Source organism: Manacus candei, unplaced genomic scaffold (assembly GCF_025592945.1).
Source record: "Manacus candei isolate 608988 ecotype Guabito, Panama unplaced genomic scaffold, ASM2559294v1 h1tg000119l, whole genome shotgun sequence".
Lineage (NCBI taxonomy): Eukaryota > Metazoa > Chordata > Aves > Passeriformes > Pipridae > Manacus > Manacus candei.
The window spans coordinates 3,508,634-3,521,421 of NW_026138167.1; the positions used below are offsets into that span (position 1 = coordinate 3,508,634).

Consider the following 12,788-nt stretch of genomic DNA (forward strand, 5'->3'; position numbering starts at 1 on the left):
TAACCTGGGGAGGGGGGCAGACTGTGGTTGTGTTTTGAGGACTGGAAGGGGAAGAGAAAAACCTCCTGTCTCTGGAGGCCCAGTGCAGACAGAGCTGGGCAGTGGCAAGTGCTGGCCCAGCTGCTGCACTGCTCAAGTGTCACCTTTCTGACAGTGGCAGAGGCACATCCTGAAAAGGAGGAGTTTGAGAACAGGACAAGCTTGTGGTGCTGCATCTCATTAATACTATTTCTGTCCCCCAGTCTTGGCTGTGGGAATTCCTGCACCAGGTATTTCTGGTACTTGCAGCTCTCAGCAGTTGGCATGTTGTCCACAAAGATGTTTCCCTCCTGCAGCAGGGATTTCTCCAGCTTACCTGCCCGTTCTTCTGGAGAACCACAGATATGCTTGTACAGGAGAGGGTGATCAAGTGAGGCTTTTTGTGCCTATTTGATTATTTAATAGGAAAAAAAAAATCACCTGAGTCTTGTCTGGCAGCTCTGTTAACTAATTCAGATGAAATGGCATCAGCCCCATGTGACAGATACCTGTCAGATCCCATGATTGATCACTCGTTCCCAAGACAGTTGCAACCATAAATCTTGATCTCCCAAGTGCAGAAATGGTAACTTGAACTCCCTTGGAGTGTCAAGTCCCATTTTTCCAGAAGGATACTCTGTTATTTATATCTGAATTCAGTCTTGGGAATTATAACTTGTATACAGCGAGTTACTGAACGAGTTTTTAATTTTAGTGCTTTTATAGTCAAAACTTGACCTGCCTGCTCTATAACATGCAATGATATGATGCAAGTAGTACTTTCTTCTAAACTGCATTTAACAATAGCTATAAAACCCAAAAGTGATTCCAGAATGTATTTTAGAGCAGTGGTGGTTGGTGTTACCATAAGTTACCTTCCTCTTCCAGCTTTCTCCAAGTTGTTCAGAGTTAGTTCAGAGCAAGTAAAATAAGCTCCTGTACTAAACTGCTGAGGTTAAGCTTGCTGTCCTCTTTCTCCTAATTGTAGATTGCTGGTTTGCAGTCTATGGATTCTTTAGAGTAGCAACTGTAACTATATTTAATACTGCTATATAGAGTGGGCAGCCCAACTAGAAGCTCCTAGGAAAAAAGGGTGAAAAACAGTATTATAGACCAGGTCTACTGAGGCTACTTACACACACTAAAACTAAACCACTAACTTCATTTTTAATACCACTTCATTTTATCAGCATTTATAATGGCAGTCAGGGGTATGGGGGTGTGTTAAGTTTTGGCGTTTAAATGTCTACAGTAGAGAAGTTAATCACATTTTGATATGCCAAGATGAGCTTCCAAAATTATGTGTAGAAATTCAGTAGTTTAACTTGATGGAATAAAGATGCAGTGAGGAAACTAGTTTTCCACAGGATGGTTTTGACCATCTAGCTTGTTTTTAAATTGCCTGTATGCAGAGGTTGATGTTCTGTGAAAAATGTAAGAAAACTCCTTCTTTCAGTAAGAAACACAGCAGAGGGGGCAAGGATATTGCACAGCTCTGCACAGAAGAAAACCAGAACCTTGACACTTCTCTATGAAGTTTTCCTGCAGACTCAACACATTGAGTCTCAGCCTTGACACTCACAAACAACTGTAGAAGGAATGGTGATTAACATGTTGTGTTAACTTGTGTAATGCTTCTTTTTCATCTCTCTGTAAATAGTGAGCATAAATAGTAGTAATATGCTAATAATGTATATAAACAAGCTTTTTCCATAAAATTGCATGTACTTGTGTTATAGAAAGAGGAATCCCTTCATCTGATACTGCTCTATAGAGAAGGGCTTCAGTAAACTGAGAAGTGACTGGTCTGGTGCACTGTCTTTATGTAGCTTTTGTTGAATCACATGAAAGGAGTTGCCTGTTATTTGCATATTTGATTCCAAAGTTCATTTTTCATATTGGTCCATTAAGAAAAACTGGTGGAATTTCAGTAATCTGCATAATTCTATCCAGTGGAATATGAAAATGAATAGGCTTAAAAGAATAGTCTGCAGACTCTGGTGTGCAGCTAAGCATATTCTATGATGCTGCTGCACAGGGAAGGCAGGACTATGTGGAGGCTTTAGCATCAAGCAACTGTTAATAAGAATTAAATATCAGTAAGTGATAATTTGGTTCTACAATTAAGACCTTGTAGAATATAAAACATCACTGATGACTTCAGGTGAATAGGATGATGGTATAGGTATTAGACAATGGTCACAGCTGTTTCATATTCCTCCAGAAATACTTCTCTGACATTCTGTCCAAAAAGTATCTGTAGGTTGTTTGCTGGTGAAAGCCCAAGTGTCACAGCATTGGGGCTCAGGGTGATACCTACCTTACCTCATTTGGAGTCCTCATTCCTTTTCTGTATCTTAAATCTTGTAATGCTACTTTGTATCTCTGTTTTTCAAAAAGCTTGAACCTAAAATGACATTTTGGATGGAATATATAACAGAGAAGTCAGGTAATATCTAAAGTTTAGTATCAGCATCCATCCTGTTAGCTTTGGCATTGAATTGGAGAGAGTAATCTAGGTACTTCTGATGATCATGTTGTTCAAGATAAGCCCTTCAGCTTTATATGAGGAAAAGGTTCTGTCCTCACTTTAAAGCCCAGAAGATTTGAGGCAAAATTGAATACCAGGGTCATGGAAATGTGAGCACTGGTGATGTGTGCAGAACACACCTAGTGCAGCTGCTGGAAGGAGACATCAGTTACTGGGTAGCTGCTGTGTTCATTAGTTTGTCAGTAGCTGGGGGATTTTAGAGCCAATCATATATTTTATATGCATACCACTTAAAGTTGGTCTCCTTTTTTTTTTTTTTTTCTTTTATCCCATATTTTTCTTTCCCTTTAGCACTGTATCTCAGGCTGAAATACTGGGTTCAGAAACTGGGTGCTAGGTTTTCTGTCACTTCAAGGTGCTGAGTATACAGAAGTGAGCTCTAAAAAAAAAAAAAAGACGTTTCTGGCCTGTGACAAATCACAAAAAGTATTTTGAGGTTTACTTACCTTGGTCTTCCTCTGTGGAGGTGTTGATTTTTTTCATGTATTGCAAATAAATATTGCTTTTGTTCACATTTTCCAAATATACTGGTTGGTCTTGCTTCTCCGTTGCATAAAAGCACAAGGCAAAACAAAATGTTTTGCTGTTAGAAATGTACTGTGGATCCATCTTGGAAATTAAAAGGCCAGAGAGATTTAGCTCCTTTACAGGAAAAGACCTGTTGTACCTTAAAAGTTTGTATTACCTATACCATATTGTAGTATATATTAATGTACTGCTTTAGAGGGAGTGCCTTGTTTCTTTTGAGTAATCTACTCATTAGAATGTTTAACTTTTCAAAAAACCTAATTCCCATACAGAAATGAATATATTGTTAATACCTTCTAGTTAGTGTAACTTTGTATGTAAATAAAGCTGTTTGTAAATATGACTTTGCACTTACTTGGAGTCTTTTGTTTGTTTGTTTCTTTGTTTCAGGGTGCAGTCTCTGGGTCAGTTCAGGCTTCAGATCGACTTATGAAAGAACTCAGGGATATATATAGATCACAGAGTTATAAAACAGGTAAAATGCCTCAGATTGCCCTTCTTGAAATACACTTTAATAGAATTCTCTTGGCAAATACTTCTGCTAATCCTTCTGTGTTTTGTTGTCTATATATGTGTGTGTGTGTGTATATATCTGTGTGTGCACATATATAAAAATACATAGATAAATTAGATATAATCTCATTACATAAAGTACTGCATTTGTGGAGAAAAGAAGTCAGGGTATACATATCCTGTAAAATGTTCTTTCTTTTTGTTACATAAAGTCTTGTATGAGAATCAGTAGGATTGGTGTAATTATGAGAGTGCTCTTGGGGTGGATGACTACAAAGAACTCAAGATTACTCCTGTGGGACTTGAGTTTTCAGAACAACCTGAAAGGTGTGTAGGGCAGAGACTTAAACCTCTCCTGGAGGGTTTGCTGTAGAGGGATTTGTGTTCAACAGCATCAGATTTACTTATTATGTATGACTTAACCTTAATTATGCTGCTGTTACTTCTGTTATTTTGTGGTGGTGTTAATCTGATCCTAAGCTCCATGTATTCCTTGGAACAATTATACAAATGACAGTAGAAAACAAGCTTGCATTTTAAATTTGGTAGAACAATGAACAGTGATTATCTTTAGGTAGGTGGTTGCCTGTTCCATTTGTTCCCTGTAGGGCCTGTATCTAAACCAGCTCAGCAAAGGCATCAGCTTATTGAATTGTCTGAGTACTACCATGCAAGAAGTAGAAATTACATAGATTTTGGGCAACTTTTATTTCTTTAGGCCTGCCAAAATGCCCCATTAGAGAGTCAATCTAAACTTTAATCATCTTTTACTCTTCTGAACTTCTCCCCAGATTTATTTCTAGTGGACTTAAATCTCCCTTGGCAACAGCATTTCAATCTTGTGTATAAGGACAGAGGTGAAGAGCCTATAGGCTCCTGCTTTGATTTGTCATATTTAACTCCTAGTAAATTGTTTTATGTGCTGAAGTACCTGCAGACAGTGGTAAAATGTCCAAAGTAGAAGTTTGAGTAGGTAACCCAGTGTACCTGGTGTTGATCTAACACAGCCTACTTCTTTTAGGCTTTATTGCAGCTGAGTGCTTGCCAGGGTGCCCTAATCACCAGCCATCCGCTGAGGAATGGATTAGTGGGTCTGGGGAAGAGCCTGGAAATAGATCTGTATTAAGTCATGAGGGATCCTTTCCTGCCCATTTGTGTTCCTCAGGGTTGTTTTTGTGATCAGAGCTAAGGTTGGCTGTACCAAACCCACCTGCCTGTAAAGGTTGTGTGGAGCTTCCTCACGAGGTGGTACAGGAGCCCCTGCAGTTGGTGTAGTGTGAGGTGAGGATTTAGGCTGTTTAATAATGCCATTTCTTGGCCTTGGATTAATAACAGCTCTTAACTAGTTGCAAAAGGCTGAATTATGAGGAAAAGCAAATCTTGCTAAACTGTACAGAAAGCTGAGGTTCCAAAGTGTGAGTGTAGTAACTGATTGTAGGTTGTGACCTGGGAATATGTCAGAAGCCTGCAGCTGGGTGCCTCATGTTCATCTCTAAAGCATGTTAATGAAGCAGTGTCAGGTGGAGGCTGGCACTATAAAGCTGGTGGTAATCCTGCTTTGAAACACTGTTCTACTGACACACTTACTAAATTTTGCCAGTAAATGGTACTGTTTGTTATAAAACTTACCTACATTCACTCCTTATGGCTTCACTTAGCCTTTGACCTTGAGCAATTTAAGGATGGGTTCTTTGCTGTGCACAAAACCTTTTATAGCCTAGTTCTGCCTCTTGTGAGATAACTGTCACCATGGGTATGGTAGGTAACTGGCTTTTTTTAATGTCATTTTTGTTCTGACTACTTGTTCCATGGACCATTTTTACCTTAATTTAATTTCTTCCAAAATTAAACACACAAAAGAAACCATTATGAAACTTAAAGGTTCTGGTAATAGTTGCAAAGGAATTTAACACTCCTTTCATTTTTCATAACACAAGGCAGAAAGTCTAAGCCTGATTTTTAGTTGGGAAAGAATCACTTTATTTAGTCTGTGTGAGGTTACATGTTTTTAGGACTGACAGTAGGACTATACTGGGAGTTCTGAAGGGAATAATATTTGTAGCAATAGTCCTTTACATTTTTTATTTTCTGTTAAAATGTTTTATAAAAAAAATAGTATTAAAACACACAGTGAGGTCTTCAACAGCAGAAGTGTCTTGAGGGTAGTATCCATTTTAGAACTCAAGTTCCTTTATCAATTGAAATAATACTGTTGGAGTTAAGGCAAAAGATGACAAGCTTGCTCTGAACAGCAAAGTTCCTTATACCTGGGCAGTCTAGGTGAGGGACTGCCCTTAAAGAAACCAAAAATAATCTTCATATGAGCTAACAGAAGCAAAAAGCACTCCAGCAAATTTATTCTGCTGTGAATTAGACAGTTTCATTAACCTGTTTAGGTAATGCAAGTCTTGCCAAGTTCCAAATATGAAGTTGGAGATTCACAAGGGTCTTAATGTAATTTGGGAGATTGGGAAAGGAAGGGGAGGAACAAAGAATTTAGAGCTATCAAATGAAATCTTTTTATACCTTTAGCAGCTGTGTTGTTCATATGTAGTGATGTCCACTCACTGCTTTTATCCAAAGACTGTACAGGAGTTACTTCTAGATGTAGTAAAGCTGTCATAAATAATGCCTCTATTTTGGAATGAATTGTTTTTCTTCCCTTTTAATTACTTAATTTTTTGCTTGCATGGTTCTATGTGCTTGTTTTTATTTGATCACCTCTACAGATGGCCTCTTAGAGGAATAAAACAAAAAAAAACCTCTTTAAGCACGGGGAAAGTGTGTGTTTGAGAGGAACCTACCTTGATTCCTTTCCTACCTGAAGGACCCCTCAGAAACTGATGTTAATCAGATAAATACTTCTTGACAGAAACTTTTTTCCTTCCTTGGAGCTGAAGGATCAGTCCATGAACTTCAGGGGTGATGGGAGGAATGGAAAGGAGTAGGGCTGGAGGCTTTAGTGAATGAACAAGCTACTGAAGTTCTCTTGGGATCTGTTGTTTAGGGTAGTGTCAGGATCCTCACTGTAACTCGTTCCATTGTTCCAACATAAGTATTTTATACTTATGCTGGTGCCAAAGCTGGAATACTGAGAGGCTGCTTCTTCCAGCCTTTACTCCCATTTGGATGCAGGTGGAAGAAAATATTCTGGATACAACAGTGGAATAGATTCATCATGGATGGCAGTTGACAATGAGCAGAGTTCTGAATGTCAACCCTCTCGTTGTTACATCAGAGCAGAACAAATTGAAATTCTTATAATTCCCGACTTCCACTTACATGAAGGTCAGTCAGAAAATAGTGTCCTTGGGTCTGGGGAATTGGAAAAAGGCCTTAATAGCTCCTTCAGTTCATCCTGGAACAGAAATGTTGTGTCTCTGAACCAGCTGCTGATTACAAGGGACATGGAGAGGACGCTGAGTGAGTGTTCAGGCCTGAGTTGTTGTTCTAGACATAGAAAACTTTGCAGCAATGCTCTTGGCTGTGCTACCTTGTCCACTCAGTAAGGAGAAACAGGCACGAGTTCTTTACCTCATTTACTGAGTTTTGAAATGCTTTAGAAATAAGGGTGTCTGGACAGTTTGAAATGTCATCTGTACTCCAAGCACCAACGCTTCTAAGTTTCGACTGCAAGATGATCTCTATTCTGGAGTAATAAAACTCAGAAATAGATAATGCCATTCCTTGGAGGGAATGTGGTGACTGCACTGTGGTGGTTGTAGTGCCTTCAGAAATCCTTGGCAGGTTCCTGATTTGCATATGTTTTCCAAATAATTACATCAGCAGCAGAGATGCTGTTAAATATTAGGCCAGGTAACAAGTTTTAATCCTAATGGTTTAGTGTATATACATGAATAGTCTGTGAGGGATGAGATTAGACTTTAGAACATGACTGATACTATGTTCTAAATCTTGTCTAATGGGTAAAGATTTATGGCTTTTTCCTGGGCTGCTTGTGAGTTTATGCAGAGAGGAAGCTTGAATATGCAAGCAAATGGCAGATAACTTCCCTCCTTCCCTGTGAGTGGAATGCACAACTATTGTGGAACATCCCTAAAACAAACAGACCACTGGAAATCAGCAGCTGGCTCCCACAGAGAGCAGTTCCCTCAGTGCACCTCTCTGGTTCCTTCAGTCAGCTGTTGGGAATGTGCTCCATCCCATGAAGTATCTTCTGGGTTTCTGCTCCATACCCTGTCCAGTGTCCTGTCCTGGTGTGCCAGTGCAGATGAGAGCCTGTGAAATCCAGTGCTGCATACTCAGACTGTGTGTTAATTGTCTTAAAAGCATGTTGGTCCTGTACTGGGTGTAAAATAGACTGAGTAAAAAGCAAGCTGGACTTGTGGAAAGTCTGAAGGGGAAATGGTTAGGTGTCAAAAAACCATTTTGATTAATTTTTTTTTTATGGAAGTGAAAAGACTTTTTTCCTTGTAGTTGCTCAGAAGTGCTTCTGTTATTTGTAGTAGAGGAAGAGTGTGCTGCAGTGACAGTATCTTACCCATTGCTTACATCTACTGACAGTATTTGTACTTAAATGCAAAGAATGGTTTTGCTGTGTTTTACCTTGTAATACTTTTAGTGCATAATTAATCCCATTAATATTTCTACAGGGATATATTCAGTGGAACTGGTAAATGACAGCTTGTATGAATGGCATGTTAAGCTTCTCAAGTAAGTTATTCAAGTTTTTTCATATTCTGAACAATCTGTTTTATTATTGCTGCAGAGATTCTTACTTTAGATAAATGAGAGTCTCTAGCCAGAGCATATAAAATAGTGTGTTACAGTAGTAAAAGTAGTAATGGTAACTATAACCACTAAATAGTGGCTCTAATTCTGATATACAGGAATGTGTACATATGGAACTGTAGTAACTGAGCTGGCAAAAAGACAAACCCTCTTTGCACTGCCAACACAGTGTGTAATCCAGTAACTGTCATTACTGTTCAGTTCTCTAAAACTGCTCCAAAATATGAAACCTTAAATGATGAACGTTTTTTTTTCTGGAGTTTTTAGATGGTTTTATTTTTAGTTGTTTTTAATGTCAAGAAAATGCAATTTTTAGTTTCATTCAAGATGTAAGAAGGAACAGAACTGTCTTAGTGTCATTAGTTCTTTATTTCTACAGTTGAACAGACATAGGACTGAAACTTTTAGATATCACACAAATGTGAGTTACATAATTATATATAATTTGTCTTCTCTCATCTCCTCGTACACACAATGAAAAGCAGTACATAACTCATCTTGTTGTGTCCATAGTCCAGTAACTGTAATCCTAGGGGTGTTATATTGAAATTATTCCTGGTAGGAAGACCATCTGCCATCACACAAGGTACCCTGTAGAAAGGAGGAGCCTCCCCAAACCATGCTGGGGGGCTGCCAAAGATGGCAGTGGATGAAAGAACTTTCCTCAGTTGAGGTCTGTCCTGGTGAATCAGGACGAGGATGTGGCTGTCCCAGCACAGTGGTGACCTGCCTGTAGAGTTGCTGCTTTGTCCTAGGGGTGGGACTTGTACAGCTGGGCCACCAGCTGCTGAAACACAGGTTTTTTTCCTCCTCAGCGTAATCAGGGGCTTGTGAATGTTTTGGAGCTGAAAATGGCAGGAATGACGTGTCAGAAAAATCTGTGTCATGTAACAGGAGGCCTTTTCTGTCGAGCACCTCTAACAAAGTGCTCAAACCACTGTGCAGTGGTTGGAAACCTCTGTTGGAGTGCTGTGAACAGGCCTCATTTTCTGCCTTCAAGAAAGAGAAAATGGGCTGGATGCAGCAAATGCTTTCCAGAATGACTAAGAGAATAAGTGTTGTGTTTGTTCATCACGGCAAAAAGTGTCTGAAAACAAACAAACTGTGCAGCCTGGCCAAGGGGGTAAATGTCAGATAAAAGAGCCCACTGGAGTGAGGAGCAGCACTATAACTAGAACAAGTCACACTGACAAGCTATGGCTGGAAACGAGAGGTTTCTAAGCACTGAAGGTTTTTCTTCTGAACAACTTCAGACTGGAAGGATGGGGATAAACTGCCCAAGTAATTCTGGAATGGGATCTCATAACTTTGTGATTCCACCTGTAGCAGAGGATTGGCTTTAATAGCCTGTCAGTCCCTTTAATGTGTACTTTGGGCTTCCTGCAGGTGTTTTTTGACTAGTCTCTCTTAAAAGCTGATGGGGTGTCAGAGCTTGGGTGGGATTGACCCAGTAGTGACTGAATTAATGGTCAGGTTGCTCATCAGCAGCATTTTGCCATAACCAGTTGTTGAAATTCTGCTGAGCAGAAGCTGCTGGATTTAGTATTTCTGCTGATGCAAATTACTTTTAACAGCTGATGCAGAACTACAATTACATATTCCATAAAGGGTTCACTAACTGTGTGCTGAAAACTAGATGACTACAGTTCTCCTGTTAATTTTTTTTCCCCTCTTTTTTTGAACATAGATTTCCAGTGAACTGAAGAGAATTAAAAGTGCTCTCTTCAAATAAACAGCTTATTTTGTGCTGTGTTTAAATAACACTTGATAGCATTGGGAATGTAGTGCATTGCAGCAAGCTTTCAGGCTGACCTCATGGCAAAGTGTTGACTTTGTAAAAGAAGCAAGAATTTTCTAGAGTTCACCTTAGATTTCAGTTTGTAAACTGTAATTACATAAAGGAAGTCTTTGAGAAGAATTCCTGTTTACAGGTAGTGAAAATGTTAACTACATCCAGGATCTCCCCCCTGCTTCTCTTACAGGGTTGACCCTGATAGCCCACTGCATAGTGATCTTCAGTTCTTAAAAGAAAAAGAAGGTGTAGAGTACATTTTACTCAACTTCTCTTTTAAGGTATGTGTCTGGGGGAAGAAATGCTGTGGTTAAATTTGAGATTTACTGTGGAAAGTGAGTGAAGTGACCCTCAGCTGTTACTTGGGTAAAAATGGATCTGTAGCATAAAAAAGGGGGGGGAAGGATACTGCACTAAAGCTTCCCAGAAAATGCTTCTTTTTTTCCAGTACTGTGGAAAAGTGATTTTTGACAGAACTGAAAAATTGCACTATTTCAAATCTGATTTGCCAGATAAGGCTATTGAAATACTTTCTGCTTAGGAAATAATTTCTTAACCTGTTGTGTTTTTTTTTTTTTATTATTCTTTTCAGGATAACTTCCCTTTTGATCCTCCCTTTGTGCGAGTGGTGTCTCCTGTGCTCACAGGAGGGTAGGTTTGAGTTGCCCTACAGAAATTGTACTTGGTGGTAAAAGTATCACAACTTGAAAAACTCTGTGCCTGCCCTACTGTTCCAGAACTGGCCTCTTTGTGGATGGTTGAGTTGGTGCTTTGAATGGGTCTTGATCCCTGTGTTGCCTTAAATTTGCTGTGTAGTCCTAACTGGTTCTCTCTTGCTGTAACACTGCCATAAAGATTTTGTGTAAAAATCCTTTAATGCTAATCCAAGCCCACTACATTTAATGGACACCATGCTCCAAATGTCATCTAAAGCATGTTTGAAGTGCTGTCTGTGGCACAGAAACTTTTATATATGCATGGAGAGAAGATTAAATTCACCTTCCAAGGCTTTTATGCATCTTCTGGTGACAGAAAATGATACCTGCATTTGAAAATGCAGTCTGTGATAGCTGATCCTGATTTGATTTTAATTGCTGTGTGTCTTTTTTGAATTCAAGCCATGGTTAGTGCAGTTAAATAGCATTCATGAGGGGTGCTGCTGTCTCTAAACTAAACAAGCAGAGCCAAACACCAGAAAACACTCTTTGGATTCTCGTTTTGTTCTACTTGGACTTTGTAGAATGAAACAAAGAATAGCTTTTCAGCAGTCATTTCCCTCTGAATGGTTTGAATGCCTTGACCCTAGAGCAGACCACATTTTGGGAGTGGTCAGTTCTACTCCCTTGGTCCAGGTTTTGTGGTGCTCAGGTCTTCTGCTGAGTCCCAGTCAGCACAATGCATGATGAAGTGTTATTGAAATTAGAAAGGAGTTTATAGGGAAAGAGCAAGCAAAGATCTGCTTTATCTCATTTGATTTATAGGTGCACCCATATTGTTGGAAATTGTGTTAAATTTCTTTACAGAATTGACTGTTGTTGGCTTTTTTAAGCTACTCATCAGTCCTATGTAGCGTAGCCATAAAAAGCAACTTTTCTTTTTTCCAGTGTCTCTGAGCAGTTGTGCACACTAGATTAGTCACTGGTTTTAACCAAGTCTAGTTAGCAAACAATTTTTTTTTTGTCTCATAATGCTAATCTTCTTTGCTTAAGAGTATAACATGGCTCACTAGTTACAATATATTTCTGGTTAAAGGGCGTTTCAACTTTATGAACAAGGAATTTAACAAACGAGCTGGCAAGAGCTTAAAGTGCAGTGAGCAGTTGCATCTTTTTACTAACTGCTGATGTCAAATATATTTTCTTTCACCTTTGTTTCTAGGTATGTCCTAGGTGGAGGTGCATTATGCATGGAACTTCTTACTAAACAGGTGAATACAGGCTCTGTTATCTGGATAATAACAAAACATGCTTTAAAATAATAAAAATAGGTGTTTTCCCTGAGTTGAAGAATTCCTGTGTGGAATAAATTACTCCAAAGGGAGCATGGTGGAATAAACCTCAGTCCCACAAGATTTGCCTTGCAGATCTTGTGTGAGATCTTCTTTTCTACCTTGGATGGCTTACAGGAGATCTGAGGAAGAGGCAGAAGAAGTGAGAGCACATCACCTTTGCATTCTCAGAATTTCTGTGAGGAAGCCAGTGTGAAGAGGGAGTTCTGGGGAACAAGACACATTGTTTTCTTTTCCAGAAGTCTCTTCAACTGCACAGAGTCAGTTCTGGAGAAGGGAGGAATACAGGAGATTCTAGGCATAGGTTATTCTTGTGTAGACAGACTGATTTTAAATAAATGAATGAAGTAACTCTCTGCAGGCTCTGGCAGAAGCTCTTGTGAGCACTGGAAGGTAGAGCAATGGCAGGGATGAGCAATAGTAGTTGTGGGAGCAAAATTCTCACAGCTCAATGAATTACTTCATTAGATATCAGTCTTTTCTGCTTCTTGGAACAAGAAGTTGTAATTTCTGTTGTGATGTTGCTGAAAATGTGTAAGTGCTGTAGGAATGGAGCTTTTTTGTTTCTGTCTTGCTGTATTTTGGAAATGTGTGATTCAACCTTTTCATTTTCCTTACAAGTTCTT

The 12,788-nt window shown here is 39.2% G+C and overlaps 1 protein-coding gene across 3 annotated transcripts in view; it reads left to right on the forward strand.

Annotated features, from left to right (window-relative positions):
- Positions 1–12,788, forward strand: part of UBE2Q2 (ubiquitin conjugating enzyme E2 Q2) — a 47,171-nt gene that overhangs the window by 29,673 nt on the left and 4,710 nt on the right. For all 3 annotated transcript variants that reach the window (XM_051770373.1, XM_051770374.1, XM_051770375.1), the window contains 5 exons: positions 3,488–3,572; positions 8,224–8,284; positions 10,345–10,435; positions 10,747–10,805; positions 12,033–12,081. In XM_051770373.1, the coding sequence (XP_051626333.1) occupies positions 3,488–3,572; positions 8,224–8,284; positions 10,345–10,435; positions 10,747–10,805; positions 12,033–12,081 (345 nt within the window). The remainder of the gene's footprint in view (positions 1–3,487; positions 3,573–8,223; positions 8,285–10,344; positions 10,436–10,746; positions 10,806–12,032; positions 12,082–12,788) is intronic.